The 21,125-nt window shown below is 45.9% G+C and overlaps 1 protein-coding gene across 1 annotated transcript in view; it reads right to left on the reverse strand.

The window, feature by feature from the left end:
• The window catches only part of Kcnq3 (potassium voltage-gated channel subfamily Q member 3), a 308,651-nt gene extending 289,948 nt beyond the window's left edge, over nt 1–18,703 (reverse strand). Inside the window, exon 1 of the mRNA XM_031359714.1 lies at nt 17,906–18,703. Coding sequence (XP_031215574.1) covers nt 17,906–18,294 — 389 coding nt within the window. The 5' untranslated portion in view covers nt 18,295–18,703. The remainder of the gene's footprint in view (nt 1–17,905) is intronic.
• Nucleotides 18,704–21,125: the final 2,422 nt, after the last annotated feature.

Below are 21,125 nucleotides of genomic sequence, written 5' to 3' on the forward strand. Positions count from 1 at the left end.
TTGGGCTGACTAGGAGAACTAGTGCAGGTGGCGTGGCTCTGCCAGTCGTGCTCTGTGCAAGCTCATTTCTGTGGGTGACAAGCCTCCCACCCTTTGCCTGAGAACTGATCCGCATTGCTCAGAGCACCTGGCATGCCTCCTCATGACCCCACCTCAGGGACACAGCTGTGGAAAGATGTTCTTGGAGTTGGCACCCCACCCCAGCTAAGTCAGTGAGTCTCCAACTTGAGAGAGAACCAAAGAGAGATAAAGTGTGTCTCTCACAAGAGATGTTAGAGAAAACTGGGTGCTGTAGGTGGCCATGGTTCCCACCATGTGGAGAGCCTGCAGAGAGAGGCACAGCCATCAGCTCATATCCATACTCTGTTCCAACTCCTGACTCTAGGTATCCCTGATTCTCAGGTGAGGCCATGCCTGCCTCCATGTCACTCCACCCTTGACTTTGACCACCTCTAGGATCCAGGAACCAATAATCTCCCTGGGATGGTTTAACTATTTGGACTGGGCTTGTGTCAGCAGCCTTCCAAGTAAGAAAAAGAGTCAACATCCACCCTCATCCAAGTCTCTAGGTGTCTTCCAAATCAAGGAGCTGAACCGTAGTGTGCAAAGAGAAAAAATACAGGAAGAGAGAGGTGAGAGGAAAAGAAAAGGGAAGATTGAGGAGGGTGGGGGAAAGAAGAAATGGGAAAGAAAGGGAGGGAGGGAAGAGAAAAGAAAGGAAGGAGAGGGGTAGTGGAAGAGGGGTGGGAAGGAGAAGAAGGGGAGGGGTGGGGAGAGGAGAGGGAGGGAGAGGAGGAGATCCATATGCACACTTGGGAGAGTCTGAATTTACAGCCAGGAAGACACTCTGTGAAAGCCAGCCTCTGGTCACAGCTAGCAAGTTATTCTTTGCATTTCTATCTTCCCAACCCACGTTCTGTGCCATTTGGATTTCATGGTCTAAAAATATCTCGCAAACTTCCCAGTCTGCTGGCATGGGCTGGTGGACTCTCGTTTTAAATCCACTTGCAAATGTTTTTACACAGCTCTTTCCCCTCCAGTCCTAACTTCTTGCTGAATCACTTCCATCATCCAGCCTGGCGTTTCTGTTAGCAGGATGAGAATCAGCTTGAACACAAATGTCAGGCCTCATCCTGAAGGCGCCTACAAGCTCCAGGCAGAGTAGAGTGAGAGAAAGTGGAGCCAGAGGGCAAAGTATTGCTATGGTCAGGGGGGTGGAGAGCACAGGCTTTAGGGTTTGCTATTCTGGCTGAGTGGTTCTGGGTAACAATTAGCCTTCCTGAGAATTTTTCTCACCTATACTGTGTGAATAATGCAATGTAGCCTAGTGGGGCTTCTGCAGAGACTTGGTGGGTTACAGCGCCACTGGAATCTCCATGCACAATGCTGGAGCATCACAGACAACCTCTAAATGCCTGCTGCCATCATGGAGTTGCCTTGTGCAATGACCTCACACATCTTTCTCCACCTCTTCTTTCTTCTATCTAGCCTATAGACAGGCATCCTTACAAAGCACATGTATGACCATGTCAATTATAGGTGTGGATCCAAGAGGTTTTATACAAGTCTACAATGTTCTCTGTGGTCTATGCAGTTCATGGGTCCCTTCTCCCAAGCCACAGCGGTCTCCCTACATCCCCAGATATGAACCCATGAATCCTTCTCATCCCTGCTTCTGCCCTTGCCATCCCTCCTTTCTTTCACCTCTCAAGACCCTTAGAGGATGGAAGTCGTTTGCATTTTCTCCTCCAATGGCTCCAAATGGGCCTCATTTTCTCCCTGTGCTCAATCCCTGTGACCAATCCCTGTGGCTAAGGAAGGCAGTCTGAAGACTGATTACAGTCAATGTCTATCTCTTTGGTACCAGCAGGAAATGATCCTAACCCATCATGTTGTAAAGTACAAGAGAAAGCTCTCAGCAGAAAATCACATAACTTATGGGAAGGATGTGGAAACACCTGACAGCCTAAGGTAGTGGTAGATTACTGGTAGATGACTTCTATGCCACAGCTTCAAGACCACCCTCTCTGCTGCCAGCATCTAACCAGTCTGAAGTGTGTTAAGTGTTCTGGCTGGTTGACATGTGCATCCAAAGATGGCAATAAACAGACAGCAAGGAATTGACAGTCCCTTTTGCCAGATGTGGCTGGGGTGAGGGGAGTGAGCAGGTTTGAAGAGGGACTAGAAAAGGAGCCACTAGTCTCTTGGCTGTTCATGGATCCCTATGTATGTGAAGGGGGTCATCAGAGAAGCTCAGATCCCAAGGATAGGAAGAATTGCCTGGGTGGTCTGTGCCCAGTGGTTTCAGGCAGCCCCTTCTACTGTTTGGGGCACATAGCTCATGGCTTCGCTCCTGTCCTGCAGCATCTTGGTGCTGGCTCTCTTTCCCACTCAACCCCTGTGCAACCGCGGTATGCTTCTTTCCAGGAGGAGTTCGATCACAGACCCACACTGGAAGCCTTCACGGCTGCCCGTTAATTTTGGAACACATCCAGTCCCTCATGGTTAACAGTGGCTCCCTCTCAGCCTGCCAGGCTGGCTTCTGAGCCCATCTGTAGGATGCTCACAGAAGCCAGCCACACTCAGGCTTCCAAAAGTGCCTTCCAGCACTGTGCTCAGAGCTGGGGTTTTGATTGGAACTTGTGTAGGATGGGGCGTGGCCAATAAAAGTAACATATTTGGCAGGGACCTACCTCGTGGCCAGCCTGTGCCTGGCCCCTGAGGATATGCGATGGAATAAGAATCTGGTTGGCATGTTCATGAAGGAGCAGAAGACAAGAGTGAGAAGTAACATCTGCCCTTGGGTCTTTCTGGGCTTTGTCCCATCTCCATGGCCTGCCATCTTTGTGCCCCCCCCCCACAGACAAATCACCCAGGCCCACCCCTAACCCCACCCCCTTTCTATTTACAGATTTCTACACCAGGCTACAGTGAGATTAAATTCAATATACCAGGTCTGGAGCAGTTGCCTTGTTATAAAGTGTATTGCATGTCAATACCACTACAAGTTTTTATAGTGAACTTCTTTTCCTCTGGGAGCACCCTATACAGAAGAGAACAAGAGATCTCCATCTTGCAGATGGAGCAGAACAGACCCTGATGAAGGACCTATCCAGTGTTACTCAGTATGTATGGATGACAGAGAGTGTTGTACAGTAGTCTGTCCTCAGCCAGCAAGTAGTCGTAGTCGTCTCCCCACGACCCACACAACCCATCTTTCTCTCCACTGCCTACCTAGAGCAGCAAATAAAACAGGCTTAAGGAGCCAGAAAGTCTTGAGAGAGGGGCTGGGTGTGGTTAGAAACATTGGTGTGGTTTGCAAACCCTTCTTCACACCAATACAATTCACAGTGGTCAGAAGGTGGGGAGAGACACAAATGTCCAGCAGTGGACAAATGTGGACATACACAGGCATAAAAAAGGAGCCTTTTGCTATGCACCACAGCAAGGTTGCATTAATTCTGAGTATTATTGCCCATCACAAAGGCATTACACTATATAGTGACACTCATATACTATTGTGGCCTCAGTGTGAAAGGTTCTCCACAGGCTCCTGTGTTCGAACACCCAGTCCCCAACTGACAATGGGCATCCAGGTGGGACATAGTTGGAGAAAGTGAGTTACCTCAATAGGCCTTGAGGCTTCTTGGCCCATGCAACTTCCTTTCTGGTTTCTCCTTCCTGAATTCAGATGAAATTTGACCAACTATCTAATGTTCCTGATGCCATGCATTCCCCTATACCTACTCAACACAAAATCCAATATAAAACTTCCTTAAAGTTGCATCTCGTCAGGTATTTGAATCCATTGATAAAATAAGTCCCTGACACGTGTGTGCATTGCTTACAGTATTCAAAAACACCCAAACGAAAAGTAGAACGGTGGGAACGTGAGACTGAAAGGAGGTGTTTGCAACCTCATCCTTGCCACGCCTCCCAAATAAAAGGGCTCTGGCTTCTGATGCAGTGAGTTCTGCACCCAGTGAGGGGGCTGCATCCCGCCCATGCACCAGGAACAGCATCCCGCCCACGCACCGGGAACTGCAGCTACTGTTTTTCTGCTACTTCCAGGACTAGCACTTCTGGATGTTCTTTTTCCCTTTTCCAAATGGAAGCAAGGTCCCAAGCTTGATTTGTTTCACGCAGTAACACAAATCCCAAACACCAGGGCCTGGGAATTGAGGTGTGTTTAAAGTGTGAGTCATGTGTATCTATGAGCTCCTGCCTGTGTTCTGTGTTGGGTATCTATTTCCTTCAGGTTTCTGTGAGAATATGCATGCTTGTGTGTGTTTGTGCATGTGTATGTAGAATACAACTTTAGAGGTTAGTCCTGAGGCCCTGGCCACCTTATTTTGTAGTTAGACTCCAATATCACCTCCTTTCATTTCTCAAATTGTTTCTGCTTTGATCACGGGGGCTCTTTTTCTCTTGGCTACAATGTCCCTCTGGTATATTACCAACAATGCGGGATATTTTTTTTTAAAAAAAAAGAGCACCTTTTTACTTTTTGGCAATGCAGGATGCCTGAGGTCAGTCATACACACGTCCTGTCTATGTCTTATAGTCAGACAGTTGTTCAAGAATCCATTGCTTTACTGCGTACACACCAGTATTAGACATCCAAGTGGATGCTACAAATCCTCTCTTTCCAAGGGGCCTGGGAATTGTCATGCTTCCTCAAAGCACAAGGAAATGTATCCAACCCATGTGTACACATGGGTTAGATATTTAAACACAGCCAACTGTAGTAATATTAAACTTAAACAACCTTATCTTCATGTTATGTATATCTTCAACTCTAAGCCATTATAATATAGATATTATAGACTCCTTTGATTTTCTAGAAATTTTCTCCAACAGTGTGAAAGTGATACCAACTGCATCATTACAGTCTTTCTCATGACTGCTACTCTGTGCATGACAGGTTTATGGACTTAGACAAAAGGAAGTCACATAGCTACACTGCAGCACTATATATAATCACTTCACCACCTGAAAAATCATCCGTACTTCATTCAACTTCCTTCTTTGCCATCTACCTCCTGGAAATCACTAGTCTTTTTCTCATAGCCAAAGCCTTAGTTTATCAAAAAATGTCATATGACTGAAACAGTACAGCGTGTCACTGTTCCATACCGCCTTGTGTCACTTATCAATACACAATGCATTTAAGGCTCATCTGAGGCATCATAGTTCATTTATTATTTCCATCTTTGAATAGCAATCTATGATGATGATTAAAGGAAATCCAAAATACAATATTTTTGTTAATTATGAATAAACTACTATAAAAGTTTTCTGGAAAGATGTCGTGTAGATATAAAACTTCCAATGAGGAAACTCCCAGGAGAGGAACTCCTGTGGCGAGCTTACTTTCCCTCGAGAGGAAACTCTCTTCCAGGGTTTCTATTGGTTTTTATTTCCAGCAGCAAAAATTTGGTGTTCCCATTGCTCCAAATACTTGCCGACATTTGCATTTGTAGCTGTGGTTCTTAGCCACACCCATGCTAATCTCTCACTGCTATTTTAATTTACAATCCTCTAATGAAGCCATATTGGACATCATTTTATAGGCATGTCTGCTACCCAAGGTAGCGTTATGTGTCTTGTCTGTTTTTAATAGATGTTTATTTTTGCAGTCCTTAAAGGGTTTTGGGTTTGTTGTTGCTGTTTTGGTTGCTCTTGTTGAGCTTTTAAGCCCACATCAGATCTGTTTTTCAAATATTTCTCCCAGCAAAACATTTCTTACTGTTGTATTTAACTAATCCTGGCTTTGTCTGAGACAATTCAACGATTAGATATGTGTTTTGTAATACTTCTACCACTATTGACATGTCTTTTAATCCTCTCACAGTGTCTCTTCCCCCATTAACTTTCACAACTATTCCTTTGCTGATGAGCATAGTAGAGAACCCTAACAGTTGAGAACAGAGAACCTTCTAATAACAGCATGCTAGTTTTGACTAAACTAGCAATGACCTTGGAGATATACTAACATCCACTAGACTGCACATTTAAATGGTGACATCTATGGAGTTATGTTTCAACTATAAAGCAGCTAGCAAAGCAAGAAGGTAGCGGGTGAGAGTGTTAGGACAGGAGATGGGAAAGGGACCAAGATGGGAGCTTAGAACCCCTGACACCAGAACTGCCCCTGCATTCAAAATGTCTACGGCTAATTCCTGAGAAAGACAGATATTTTTCTGGCCCTGACTGTGCTTCTGGATAAAAGAGGGGGTCATTCATATATGTTTGAATGTTTGACATACTGTCAAAGGGATCAAGTGTCAGCATTGTAAATGGCTAACCTCGCAACGAGGGTAGAGCTGATCATTTTTTTAACTTCTTTTTTATTAGCTATTTTCTTCATTTACATTTCAAATGATATCTCCTCTCATGGTTACCCCTCTGAAAAAATATCAAAAACAAAAACAAAAAGCAAATGCTCTTCCCTCCCCACTTCCCCTGCTCACCAACCCACCCTCTCCCACTTCCTGGCCCTGGCATTCCCCTACACTGGGGCATAGAGTCTTAACAGGACCAAGGACCTCTCCTCCCACTGATGACCAACTAGGCCATCCTCTGCTATACATATGCTGCTGGAGCCATGAGTCCCACCATATGTACTCTTTGGTTGATGGTTTAGTCACTGGGAGCTCTGAGGGTACTAGTTAGTTCATATTGTTGTTTGTCCTAAGGGGCTGCAAACCCTTCAGCTCCTTTGGTCCTTTCTCTAGCTCCTTCATTGGGGACCCTGTACTCAGTCCAATGGATGGCTGTGAGCCTCTACTTCTGTATTAGTGGGGCACTGTCAGAGCGTCTCAGGAGACAGCTAAATCAGACTCCTGTCAGCCAGCACTTGCTGGCGTCCACAATAGTGTCTAGATTTGATGATTAAATATGGGAAAGATTCCCAGGTAGAGCAGTCTCTGGATTGTCCTTCCTTCAGTCTCTGCTCCATAGTTTGTCTCTGCAACTCCTTCCATGGGTATTTTGTTCCCACTTCTAAGAAGGAACATAATATCCACACTTTGGTCTTCCTTCTTCTTGAGCTTCTTGTGGTTTGTGGATTGTATTTTGGGTATTCTGAGCTTCTGGGCTACTATCCACTTATCATAGAGTACATGCCATGTGTGATCTTTGTGATTGGGTTACCTCACTCAGGATGATATTCTCCAGATCCATCCATTTACCTAAGAATTTCATGAATTCATTGTTTTTAATAGCTGAGTAGTACTCCATTGTTTAGATATACCACATTTTCTGTATCCATTCCTCTGTTGAGGGACATCTGGGTTGTTTCCAGTTTCTGGCTTTTTTAAATAAGGCTGCTATGAATATAGTAGAGCATGTATCCTTATTACATGTTGGAGTATCTTCTGAATATATGTCCAGGAGTGGTATAGCTGGGTCCTCTGGGAGAACTATATCCAATTTCCTGAGGAACCGCCAAACTGATTTCCAGAGTGGTTGTACCAGCTTGCAATTCCACCAGCAATGAAGGAGTGTTCCTCTTTCTCCACAACCATGCCAGCATCTGCTGTCACCTGAGTTTTTGATCTTAGCCATTCTGACTGGTGTGAGGTGGAATCTCAGGGTTGTTTTAATTTGCATTTCCCTGATGACTAAGGATGTTATTAAGAACATTTCTTTAGGTGTTTCTCAGCCATTCGGTATTCCTCAGTTGAGAATTCTTTGTTTAGCTCTGTACCCCATTTTTAATAGGGTTATTTGATTCTCTGTAGTCTAACTTCTTGAGTTCTTTGTATATATTGGATATTAGCCCTCTATTGGATATAGGGTTGGTAAAGATCTTTTCCCAATCTGTTTGTTGCCGTTCTGTCCTATTAACAGTGTCCTTTGCCTTACAGAAGCTTTGTAACTTTATGAGGTCCCATTTGTCAATTCTTGATCTTAGAGCATGAGCTATTGGTGTTCTATTCAGGAAATTTAGAAAGGAGTCCCATTATGGTTATTATTTTATTTTCCCTGCCTCCTCTCCCAGTCCTCCACATATCTACCCAGCCATGCCCACACATACATCATGTATGAATAGATATGCCTAGCTCAAATCACACACTTTTAGTATGGAGAAGACACAAGACATCACCTTAAGCCATCATCAGATTTTGACTATGCGAAATAGCTGTGATTAGCAAGATACTATTTGGTATTGACTAAGATCCTGTTAGGTTCCAGACTCTGTGTTTATCCAGAACAGTCTGTTCCTGCAGAGGACTAAGGCACATGGACAAAATGCATAAAACATAATGGTGAATACAGAAGAAAAAGAGCGAGCATCAACAAAGCACTTGGAATGGGAAGAACGGTTCTACGAAACATAGGAGAAAAACATTTAGAGGAAGAAGGAGCCTAGAAGTAAAATCTAAAAGGTCATTACTCCAGTCAAGTCAAACTGATCCTCAAGCCTCGCAGTCAAACCGAAAATGCAACCAAATATTACACACACACAAATATTTTGTTTTCTTTTTAACTCAAAGAAAAATCTGTATTTCTATCAGAATCTGTGAGTGTGTGTACACACGTTCCACAGTGTGTGTGTGTGTGTGTGTGTGTGCATGCACGCGCACGTGTGTAAGTTTGAGAGTCTCTCGTTCACCACTGCATATGGCAGGCTAGCTCTGGAATTTCAGACATGTGCTTCCACCGTCTGGCTTTACATGGGCTTGAAGGATCCTAACTTGATCTCTCATGTAGCCACTGAGCCCTCTCCTCAGCCTCAAATACAATTTTTTTATTAACGAGATAAAATCACTGTCATTCATTCAGGGAAAATTGCCAGTTAATCACTCAAGTGAAGCTAGATCCTTGTAGACACTTTCTTAAGGCACAGCACACAGTGGGCATGTCTGTAAGTTAATATGGGTGTATAAACTCAGTCCCAGGAGCCAAGAAGAAGGCTCTGTGAGAAAAGCTCCTTTATCCAAGCCCAATGGCTTGAGTTAAAGCATCCGGACTCACCAAGTGCTAGGAGAGAACTGACTCTTGCAAATTGTTCTCTGACCTCCTCATGAATACTACTGTGTGTGCACACTTTCTCGTGGGCATGTGCGCACGCGCGCGTACACACACACACACACACACACACACACACACACATGCACACACAAAAGAAATGAATAGAATGTATTAACTCAGCCCTGGTTCACGTGAAAGTTGTATGGTTAGGACAAGTGTTTCTTTCAAGCACTTCTGCTGCCATTGCAAACATGAACCAAGAGTAGAATCCTTACACAGCTCTTTCCTTCTCAGGGTAAATCCCTTCCCTGTGGAAAATTCACATCTGTATAATCTAACAGAAATGGATCCTACCAGGGAAATAACCCTTGAAGTAGAGACAATTTTCACTTCACCAGTGCTTTTATTCAGAAAAATCATTCTACCTTTGCAGATACTGGCAAGAATGGGAAAATTGTGACCATTCATTGAACAGTTAACCTACTACATCCACACAAGGCTTTGAACTGTGTGAGCCCACAAGTGTGTAGGTAAAGAATCTGCTTTAGGCTGGTAGCTTATTCAGTGACATTGGGCTAAAACCTAGCATAGCCAGGATTCAACGCCAATATATCTGTTACTGGCTCTGTACATACCTTGAGACTGGCATTGTGTTTGTGTATGCAGTGAGACTGAGGATGTGGTGTGCTATGTACTGCATTAGGCTCTGGGAGGTGAAAAATTTCAAGGTTTCTAGCATGCAGAGTGTAAACAGCTAAAACCCATATCTTTAACCTCTTCAAACAGTTCAACCAGTTTTCACCAGGCTTTAGATATAAAATTACAGGTCCTCTAACATCAGTTTTAACCTCCTTCTTTTCCTGAGGCTAAGCCAGACTCTAGTTGAAAATATACAAACCCATCATGGTCAGCTGTAGACTATCAACTAAGTCAGCAAGCAGCACTGAGTAGCCAACGAGCCTAGTTGCAGACCTGAAGGGCAAGCTCAAAGGCTTATGATTTTTCCATGAATTTCCTTCTCAGCTGAATAAGGTGTTCTTGGTACCGAAAAAGAATTGAAGAAAATCCCCAATGTTGCCATTAGCAGCTGGGAACTATGAAGGAGATTATAGTTACCTCGGCACCAGAGTTTAGGTAAAGGGAGGAAGTGTCATCTTCTCAGCTCACACCCAGCCCCCTAGCTTACACTCAGGAGCCTGTTATCTTTGCCACAAAGGTGTGCAAACACAATCTGGAGCCACTGGTGTGTTTTATATTATAAATTAATATGACATCTCATTCTCTGAAGGTATCACAAATCAACTCGGAACCACAGCTGTCTGTGCTTGTTCAAGAGTCATTCCTGTTTTGTCTGACGTAAAGTAGCCATCACAGGACACAACCAGGGGATGCTTTCTTACCCAAGAGAGCATGCATGGGTCAGGCTTCGTGGTGATTTTTGAGTACTACTTATTGTGGCCTAAGGGAAGAACTTTGAAAGGCTGGCTGCCCAAAAGTACCTGGCAGCAAAGCCGCATATTTGAAGATACTTTTAATTCAGACCCTTTTTTTCTCCTGAATGATGACCCTAAATGAAAAATTAATGATGTCAAAAAAACACCACAGAACAATCATGGGATCTCAGGTCTCCAGATTTCCTTCCTTCCTAACCACTGAGAAATTAGTCCTATCTGTGAAGTCAGAGTTACAAGACGACTGTCTCCCTTTATGACCCAAGCACAGAGCAACTGATCATGGACTGTCTAGCATCTGCAAGATGTGGTGTCTGCGACAAATGCCATAGACATCTCTCACGCATGGCTGACCAAGGGAGTTCTCAGACTTATACTTCAGCCCTAAACTGGATGGAGTTAAAGGGATCATACTGGGCTGATGCACACAGCCTTCCAAGTTAGCAAAAGGAGGAGCCTCAGTAACCCCAGGGTACTGTGCTTGATGGTATACACCTTCAGTCAGTTCCCAACTTCCTATCTGATTCTGCCACCTTTCCTCAGTTTTACCCTTCATATTTGTCAGACTTTGAGCAATGTGACAAATCCCAACACAATTTAAAAGAAGAGAACATTTTTTTTTTTGGCTTGTGGTTTCAGAGGTTTCAGCCCAAGGTCATCTGGGACTTAAGGGAGGGGTGAGTCAAGACTGAGGAGCTGATGTCAAGTCAAGAAGCAGAGAGAGACAAGAGAGACACCAAGGCAGATCATATAATTGAAAGTCTCACCTCTGGTGACCTACTTCCTTCAGCAAAACTCCTAACCTTCTAAAGCTTCAACAACCTCCCCAAAGAGCTTCACTAACTGGCGACCAAGCCTTCAATGCATGAGCCTATTGGGGACACTTCATAGTCGAACCCTCATATTCTTCTGTCAGATCACCCTCGGATTCGCTTCCTAAATCACACCTTCCCGACACGAGAAGTTAAGTCTGAGATCCAGGAGGTAAAGGGTGGTCCTTGGAGGGTGGACTGATGGAAGAAGTGTCTCTGTTTATTTCTCGAGCCCAGAAACACTATATACAAAGACAGACACTGGGTGCCTGCCTGTCCTATCATCGCTTCCGGAAAGAAAGTAATTGGAAAGGAAACATCTTAAAGGAATTCACAAAGGAGGAAGGAAGAGAGGGCCACTAGCTCAAGCAATCACTAACACTTAGGCTTCCTTCAAGTTGTCATCCCTAGGATAGTTCTGAATACCCCCAAAGGGAAACTCAGCGGGACCTGATAATATTTGATAGGACTCTCATAGAGTACTGGGTTAGTGGAGGAGAGAAAAGAGGGTATCAGTTGTGGGCTGTTGACAGGAAGAATGATCCTCCTCAAGACGGAGTCACCTGGAGCCACCTACACGATTCCAATCACTCAGCCGGCAGCTGCCTAACTTATTCATGTTTTATAAAGCAGGGCAAAAATGGCCCAGCTTGCTCTTGAGAGAACACATTCAGAGCAAATAGTCTTTCTGAGGTACAATGGAAGACCTCATCACATAGGACTGCCCTTGGGGTGGGATTTGAGGTTTCTCCCAAGACAGCTGCAAAGCCAGAGGAAAGAGGCTGTAGTAAGAACCTTCCCACTGAGTCCACCTTGTAGAGGAGCAGCAGGTCAGGATAGCCATAAAGACCTGTGTTCTAGGTTGCTTCTCTTTTGCTGTGGTAAAACCCTGACCCAAAGCAACTGGTGGAGGAAAATATTCATTTCATCTTGCTTTTTATGGTCCATTATTGAGGGAAGACAGGTCTGCCTTTGTTGGTTTGTTGATTTAACTGGAATCACCAAGAGGAAAAGCATCTGTAACAGATCTATGTAGGATGAAATAAAGTGCAAAGCGGGGGCTGGAATTGAGGAAAAAGAATAGAAATACATAATTTGATAGAGCTAAGTGATTTCCCATGGGAATTAAACTCAGGATTCTAAGTCTTGTTGGATAAGATTTCACCCCGATATCCAACAGAAAGAAATGAGCTTAAACCCTGGTGATAAATTGGCAAAGTCGTCCTTGCCTTGCCAGCTCCTCTGGCACAACTCTAGTTCCAGAGATCCAGACCTAGGCCTCTGTGAGGAGGTGCCTACTCCTAGTGTCATGGTGAATAAATCAGTAAACAAGGTAACACCTGACATGGAACAGGTGGTGGAGCAGCCCAGGATGTGACAGCATCAACTACAAAAGAGGAAGTGAAGATTTGGTGTTACTAATATCCCAGTTAGCTACTTTAAAATGTTCTTACGAATTCCCAAAGATTTAATCTGACTCTTGAAGGAGAAGAAAGAAAAGAAAGAGACACAAGACCTGAGGTCTTGAGCAGAAGGAGGCCAACACCAGAGCCTATGTATAGGATGCTCTGTGAGTATAAGAACTAATGCATTATCCACAGACTGCACCGAGAATCAACCATGTTCCTGTGTTATCGGGCAATCTGTTATTTGAAGAAAACATTAAAAAACTCTTCTAATACTTCTGTGACTGAATGAGATATCCCAACTGACAAGGCAACAAATTCCTAATGGTTTGAAGGTCTGATGTTAAAACTTCATGGCCCATGTAATGTTATCAAGAGGTAGAACCTTTAAGAAATGATGATGTCATAAAAGTTCCTTCCCTTGTCAGTAAAATTCACACCCTCATAAAAGAAGCTGCACGCGATTGATCCATCCACCTTCCACCTTCCGAGGCCACAGTATTCTTCCCATGGTGGAAACAGTCTTAAAGATATCATCTTGGAAGCAGAGACCAAATCTTCACCTAGCTAGGAAACTGTCAGCCTCTAGAATTCCTAGAAGTACACTCTTTTCTTTATGAATTGTCCAACCTATGGTGTTCCAAGTCTCTGTCTCCAGAGAGGAAAAGTCACAATTCATCTCCATCAACAGGCAAGAGGAACTTTTGGAGGGGGTGGTTTAAGCAGCTCTCAAACAAGCAAGCAAGTACACCAAGTTGCAGAACCTTTTGTATCACATATCAGCCATCAGCGGACAAAACCTGATGCTGAAAATTGTGGCATGGTCCACAGAGAGGATGCAAGAATCTAAGAAAACCCATTCTATTGTTGTATTTGGCCAAGATTCTCAGCTTGTCTTCAAAAAAATCAACTGAAGATGTCTGTAATTAGTACATGTTTGGACATCAACAAAAGTGACAAACTAAATGGGGGAAAAGTCCACAAGGACTCAACCCTAGACGACTACAGGCTCCTGAGTGGAGCTGGAGATGTAGTTCCCCCAGGGAAGAGTACACCAGTTGGTTAAGCAGTGCCAAATTGTCTCAAAAATATAAAGAGAACTACTGCTATACAGACCAGACAGGTTACATTTAGGGACACATATGTATATGCAAATGCATATACGCATGTAATAACAATTGATGAACAAGGAGATCATGGATTTGAAAGAGAGCAGGAAACAGGAAGGGGAAAGGAAGAACACTGTGATTAAAATAGAATCTTAAAAATAAACAACAACAAAATACTATTGGCTGTTGAAACTATTACCTTACCTACCCCTTCATGCAACTCAAGAAGCTTGAAAGTGTCCTGACGGAAGAGCAAGGGTCAAGGCAAGGAGATAAGACAATAAAGAGAAAAATGGAGTGAGATTGTCATAGAGTAGACTGGGTATGGATTTCATGGAGGTGGGGGTAGAAAAAGTGATAGATTATACATGATCAGGAGGAGACACAAAACGGGAAGTATTTGTCAAATCTCTTTATTTACATATGTAGGTATTTTCCATCAACCCCTCGGGTAAACTCTTCAGGCTAAGGCCACCAGCCAGGCCCTTTCTGTTCAGGCAAGGAGCTGGAGAAATGGCTCTAAGCAACCAGCCTTACCTACCAGATGCTTGAAGCCAACCTCCCTTAGAAAACATCAGCAGGTGTTTTCCAGATCCTTTCCCTTTGTTTTGCTAACAGGTGGCAAGGGACAATACCCAGCTGGCTGCAAAGACATGGCCAGGGCAACAGGATGCCTTCAGGGTGCCAAGCTAGCACCAATGCCAAGATGAAGACAGCATCTCTCTACTAACAGGCTCAGGACAAGGACAGTATCAGGTATGTGTGACTTCTAAGTAGATCCTTATTCAATATCAACTGAATACAGAGTACCTAATGTTGGCTTATTATATCATAATTGCTAGTTTAAGCGTGGGGACCATTCTTCAATGTGGCAGTACCACCATCCTCAGCTTGATTCAGCTCATTCCTACTTAGTGCCTGCAAAGCCATACATGCAAACTCAGAACCTAGCATGTTTCCTGTAATATCGAATTTTGCCTTAGCCAAAGATAGGGCTGCAGTGATCTCTCCTTGAAGCCAAGCAAGAGTTCTACCTTGTCCACCCCCCCAAAGCCCAACATTTCCAAGGACGATTCTCCTCTTAAAGCTCTGTGGTACTCACTCTGGCTGCTTACTGCTGTCTCCTTGCAACAGTAAAGCTGTTACAGCACCATCTTGAGAGAATTCTGCATGTATCCACACAGCAAATGCTTACTAAGTACCTATCATGAGTTCTATAAGCCTTCCAGGGATTGAGAATAAAAAGAAAACAATAAAAAAAGAAAGAAAAAAGAAATACATCCCACTTTCACTCTCAAGAAGCTCTTGGATTCATGGGGCAGAGAAGCAACGCACATCAGCTCAAAGCAGTACCCATGACTGAAGAAGGCATAGGGGCAACTTGAGCCTAGGCAGACAGAAGTCTGGGAAAAGGTTCCTGGTGAAGGTGAATAGCTAGGAGAAGGGGATGGGCCTTTGAGGCATAGGAAGCAAGGTGGAAGAAATGATTGATTTTTCACTTTTATATTTAGGACAGAGGAGAGAAAGAAACCTCACTTGACAGGCCTGGTTAATTTACAAAAGAAAGAGAGCATACTGAACTATGAGCTCATGGTCAACCGAATTTCTTGGTCCCCTCTTGCCATTAGCCACAGCCCAGCATAGGATAATGGGCACTTCCAGTCTGAATTTTAAAATCCTGCAAAATCCTGAATCATCAATGAAGATTCAGCTGTGTTCCCTTGCCTGGGCTCCTCCTGAGCTCGAGGAAGGATGTAAAATGCAGCTCCTTAGTAAGCTCATCTAAGTATTAGGAAACCCAAATCCAGCCCAAGAAGAGCTTTCCTATAAAGCATACCTTTTATCAGAAGCCACAAATCCTAGCCCCAGCCCAGCCCACCTCATATTTTCCTAACAGTGGATCCTGGGTTCTGATTGGATCCCGGTTTGATTTCCTACTTGAGCTAGAAAAACTGATTATCAAGAGCCTTACATCATCAATGGGCAGTGGGCACCTAGCAAATGCCTCAGGGGTCAGAAATGGGATCTGAGTGCAGCAAGAAAGCCAGATGTGAGGTTTAGAACCATTATCCCTGCAATGCTCAACAACTGTTTTTATCTCTTCAGTGGTCAAATTTTCACCCACGAAGCATAAGTTACAAGCATTACCTCATTGTGGTCATGTGAGAATTAAGCAATTAAGCACATATGCATATATATAGATATACATACACACACACACACACACACACACACACATATATATATCACTTCTAATGCTCTTAAGTTTTCCTAGGTCTTCTCTGGGAAACCCTGACTATAGGTCTGGTACAAACTGGTTTCTAAGATATAAACAATTGTACAGTAAAATGACATTGTAGCTGTTTCTATTATAGGCTTTATCTATTCTCTCTGCAGACTGGGCAAGGCAAGGCTTCAGGTTCCAGCTAGAAAAGGTGGGAGGAGAAGAAAGAGGGAATCTCAAGCGTCAATAAAATCCCAGGTTCCAAAGCCATTAAATGCACACTGAACACAACTTTATGCAAAGGGACACGAGATCTACACTCAGATAATTTGTTCAACCTTTTAAAACTACATATGCCCTAGCATTTGTTTCATTTCAACTTGAACATGGTTCTACAGACCAAAGAAAGAATGCCAGCTAAATCTCATTTCACTATGAAAGAACAACACATGTTAAGCTTTGGATCCAACACTTCCTGAAAATACATAGGATTCAAAGGCTTGACCAATCGAAATCCAAGTCCCTGGCAAGGTACGTCATCCTTATTTTTGCTGCTTCCTGAGTTTTCAGGGATGCATTCTCTCAAGGCTTTTGTAACCTGGAAGAAACCTGTTGCACAAAGCCGAGGTCCTGTGTGGACGCCCCACCTGGTGGCCAAACCAGGAAAAGCTCTTCCAACCTTCAAAGACAGACAGGTACTTAACAAACAGAAGACATTCCCTGACTTCTTCCTTCTTTGTCAGTCAAGGGTCAACTGGAGGGAAACCAACTGCTTTAAATTGGAAGGGTCAAGGTCCTAGGCTACTTTCTACCCAAACCGTGACAGCCATACAGCTTACTAAACCAAAGCTAGGAAACAGCTGGTATCAAGAAGTGCCTTGTCACACATCCAAGGTGTTGTGACACTCAGGATTCCAGTCCTGGGTGAGGAATCCCTCTGATAGTACCCTCTCTTCCTTCTTAAATACGGGTGTGTATTTTGCATCCCAGGAGTCGCTACATCTGGGGTTCCATTTTTCTTCCGGTCTAGCATTTACCTTCTGGGCTAGCTTAGAGATTATTTCTAGAGGAGTCCCTGGGGACGAACTTCCCACCGAACTCACTGGTGTCCAATGCCCTGGTCAGCCAACCCAATAGATGGGCAACACAGTTGAACCTACAGAGATAGTAGAACCTAAACTATGCGATGTTGAACTTAAATCACGTTGAACCTAAAGCATCAAATAGCTTCATCCCACCTCTGGCTCTGCTAAAAGCCAACCCTTTGGACTAAGCTTGGAAATCCCGCCCCCTTTCTATTCTCCTATTCGTTTTACCAAAAAGAACACAAAGACCTTCATTTTGGCCTGTCTAAGCCCCCGTTAGAGCAAAACCCATTCCTTTTTGACATCAGCATCCAGCCCAAGGAAGGGTAGCACACTCATGTAACACGCATGTACACAGGCATATGTACACCACTATGGGCAGTGTGCACCACTACTATCCTCAACTCTAGGATATATCATCTAAATTGAGTGATGATTGCAAACTACCCACCCCAAGAAGGACGGGTGCTTATGAAAGGATCGTTTTTTGTTCGACTCAATTGCTTCATTAGAAATATCATCTAATTCTTTTAAGCTTCCATGTCAGTATCTCAGAATGTACAATAAATGCGCACCTGCGCGCACTCGCCAGTTCAAATCTCTAAGTCAGCTTGAAAACCACATTTGGTGCATCTAAGTAAGCCTCCTGTCCCAGGCACCAGGAGCACTCAGTCACACTGCAGAGAACCGTTGGTTAAGGCCAGACTGGTGTCCCTCCATCCCCAACCCAAACCAGAGAGCGCTTCTGAGTGGCCAAAGACACAAACACTATGCCAGCCCTGGCCCGAACCCTAAGGTGCACGGCCGCCAAGGGGCGCCCCGAGCGGACAGGTACTCACACAAGCGCGTGGTAGAGCAGCGCCCAGCCCCGCGGTCTCTCCAGGGCGTCATAGATCAAAGTTTGGATGCGCCTGTACTTGGCGTTGTTCCTCTTGACTGGGCGGCTCAGGGGGGTCTTTGCCAGGAGCCCGATGCCCTGCGGGGTTCTCCTCTGCCCCTCTTCGCGGCCACCGCCCTCCAGCAGCAGGGTCCCGTCTTTGTCGGCTCCGGCCCCTAGAGCCAAGGTGACTTGCTCCACGTCTCCTGGCGCCAGCCCCACTTTCCGCTCCTCGTCGCCGGCCACCGCCGAGTCCCCTCCAGCGGGGTTAGCAGCCCCGCCACCTCCGCCGCCCCCTTCGCCGCCACCCCCGCCGGCCGCCCCTGCCGCCCTGCGAGCCTTGAGACCCATCTGCCTCGCCCCCACCGGGCGCTTCGCCTTCTCCGCTACTGCTCCGGGAAGTAGGAGCGCTTGGGGTACGTGGATTAGGCGGCGGCGGCGGCTGCAAGCCCGGGAACTCCAATGCCATGATCCGCGCGCCCCTCCCCGCCCACCCACCCCCCCAAAAGCAGGCAAAGGCGGGCCTCCCGGGGGGCAGGGGAGGTCGGATGGGGAGTCAAGGGGTCACATCCCGAGCGGGTCCCCTGTGGGACCCGGAGGGGCGCGGGAAGCCGGGGTCCACGGGGAGCCCGGCGAGGGCGCGCGAGGCTGGCGCGGTGGCGCTAGGGCGCGCGACGGCGGGAGCCTGGCACCGAAGCTCCAGGGAGGCGGCGGCGACGGCGGCACCCGGGCCGGCGAGCCTGAGACAGCATCGCAGTTTATTTACAAGCCCTGTGCCAGCCGTCCTCCCGCCCGCCCGCCTGGCATACGCGCCGCCGCCTCCTCCCTCCTCCCCACTCCCTCCCGCGCCCAGCCCGCAGCTCAAGCCCTAGCCCCGCTGCAGCGGCAGTAGCAGCAGCAGAAGCAGGCGCGCCCGGGAGGAGCGCTTACCACCCGCAGCGCTCTTTGGTTCCCTCCCTCCTTCGCAGGGGTGGGGCTCCATCGTTCCGCCCCTTGGTTGCGGGAGGCCCAGGCGGAGGCCCGCCCCTCCCCGCCGCCCCTCTACCTAAGACAGCCTTGAGGACCAGCATCAGCAGGGCTGTGAGGCCTCTACTGCCGCTTCTGCTGGGTCATGAATCCTGAGGCCGTGAGGCAGGAGCTCCCCAAACCCCGTGGGCGTTGGGGTTTCCCCTGAGCGAGAGGAGAAAATCAAAGGGAGTGGGTAGAGGCTGAGACTGCAGCTTTACGTTCAGTCTCCACCCTCCACCTCCTCTGCTTGCCTTTGCAGGTAAAAATCCAAAGTTGCTGGGTTAGACATGCTCACGCCTCACCAACTGGCTAGGTGATGGCAATTCTCCTATTCAGGGCTCCTGGGGGGTTACTGCTTCTGTTAGTTTGGGGGTCGCCCATTGTACGTATAGGTGGGAAGACAGCTGAGAAACTCATGTGAACACCAGAGTTAGTATCCTAATTTCTACCTGGCTCCTAAATCCTGCTGCAGGCAATCCAGTCATGCCTTCTGACCCTCTTAGGTTCCTTCAGAGGAAACACTGAATCCCTGGCAGTGAGTTTGTCCTGTTACAGGGTACTACCCTCCACCAAAGGTTTGAAACCCTTGAATTCATAAAACTTGAGTGACAGACAGAAGGCCAGAACTGAAACAAATGTGAGCCAAATTATTTCTAGTGTGGAAACTGAATCACAGGAGCTATTTGGACTCTGTAACTTGGGGAGCTGGTCCTGGGAGACCCCATTGAGAAGGTGATGCCTTAAGGTGAGATACAAGTGGCAAGGTGGGAACAGTTATGACAATGTCCAGAAGAGCCTTCTAGACAGCGGTGTGGAAGAGAAACGTGGCTCAGGTTTGCTGATAGCAGAGGAAGCAATCTGGTCAGTCACTGGCACCATTGGCAGAGGACAGATGCCCCATCACCCACCACAGGAGATTAAGTAGGCCCTCAGCCTGCCCTGGGGTACCATGACTCCTTACTTACCAGTCTTCCCACATGACTGTCAGGTAGGGTAGAAAGCACAAGGTTGTGAGCAAGCTTGGGGATCCAGCCTTAGCCTACAGGGAAAAAGCAAGTGCTTGCTTGGGAAAGTTGGATGAGCAAGACCAAGGAGAAGCTGAAGTGTGGGTCTTAAGGGTTTTACTGCTGTTAAGAGACACCATGACCCAGACAACTCTTATAAGGAAAACATTTAATTGGGGCTGCTTACAAGTTCAGAGTTTCAGTCCATTGTCATCAAGGCGGGAGCATGGCAGCATCCAAGTAGGCATGGTGCAGGAGGAGCTGAGATGTCTACATTCCTAGCAGCTAAGAAGTGAGTCTCAAAGCCCACCTCCACAGTGACACACCTACTCCAACGTGGCCACACCTCCAAATAGTACACCTCCTGGGTCAAGCATATTCAAACCAGCCCAGGGGACACATGTAAAGTAGGGAAGAAAGGAGAAGTCAGAGAAGGACAGGGAAGGGAAGAACCTCTGGAAGGTTCTCTAGAAAGGTGAAAGTGTTGACTGGGCAAGATTGGCAGAGCAATAAACTGCTTGTTATATTAGAATACTTCTCCCAGGAGCTGACTGTAGTATGAGAATGAAACAGAGAACTGGAAGACTTGTGGCCATCCTCAATAGAGAAAGATATTTATTGGTTAGATGGGAGTTGTGTGCCTGAAACAGCCTATGTGACCTGACCTTAATTCAGAGCAGGGTAGCCTTGGTCCCTTTATAAGTAAATTAGTGATACAGAATGAATTGAAATAAACAGGTCAGAAAAGATTCTGAAGAGAAAAGGCTAAAGGAAAAGACTTGCCTGAATTAGAAACACCCTCACACACAGCAGACAGCAACGCGTCCCAGCTTTCCTATGGGAACCTCCAGCATTCCTCCCTCAGCAGACACATGTGCTTATGCTGTAGACGAGTTGAATGTACCTCCCAGGGATGTGTGCACTGAGACTTGATCCCCATTGTGAAATACTCACAGAGTGGAATATTAAGTTAATCAACCTCTGGTGTTTGGGATCCAATCAGGATTAGAAAAGACAACAGAGTGAGACCATCATAAGAGAAGCTTGGTGGCTTTGTATTAAGAGAGAGAAATAATCCATAATTCACATTTTCTCTTTATCTTGCCATGAGTTGCCTCCAGGTCTAATGGCTTAAGAAGACTATCTAAAGATCCAGGCCCTTGTCTATGA

This window comes from Mastomys coucha, unplaced genomic scaffold (genome assembly GCF_008632895.1).
Source record: "Mastomys coucha isolate ucsf_1 unplaced genomic scaffold, UCSF_Mcou_1 pScaffold7, whole genome shotgun sequence".
Classification (NCBI taxonomy): Eukaryota; Metazoa; Chordata; class Mammalia; order Rodentia; family Muridae; genus Mastomys; species Mastomys coucha.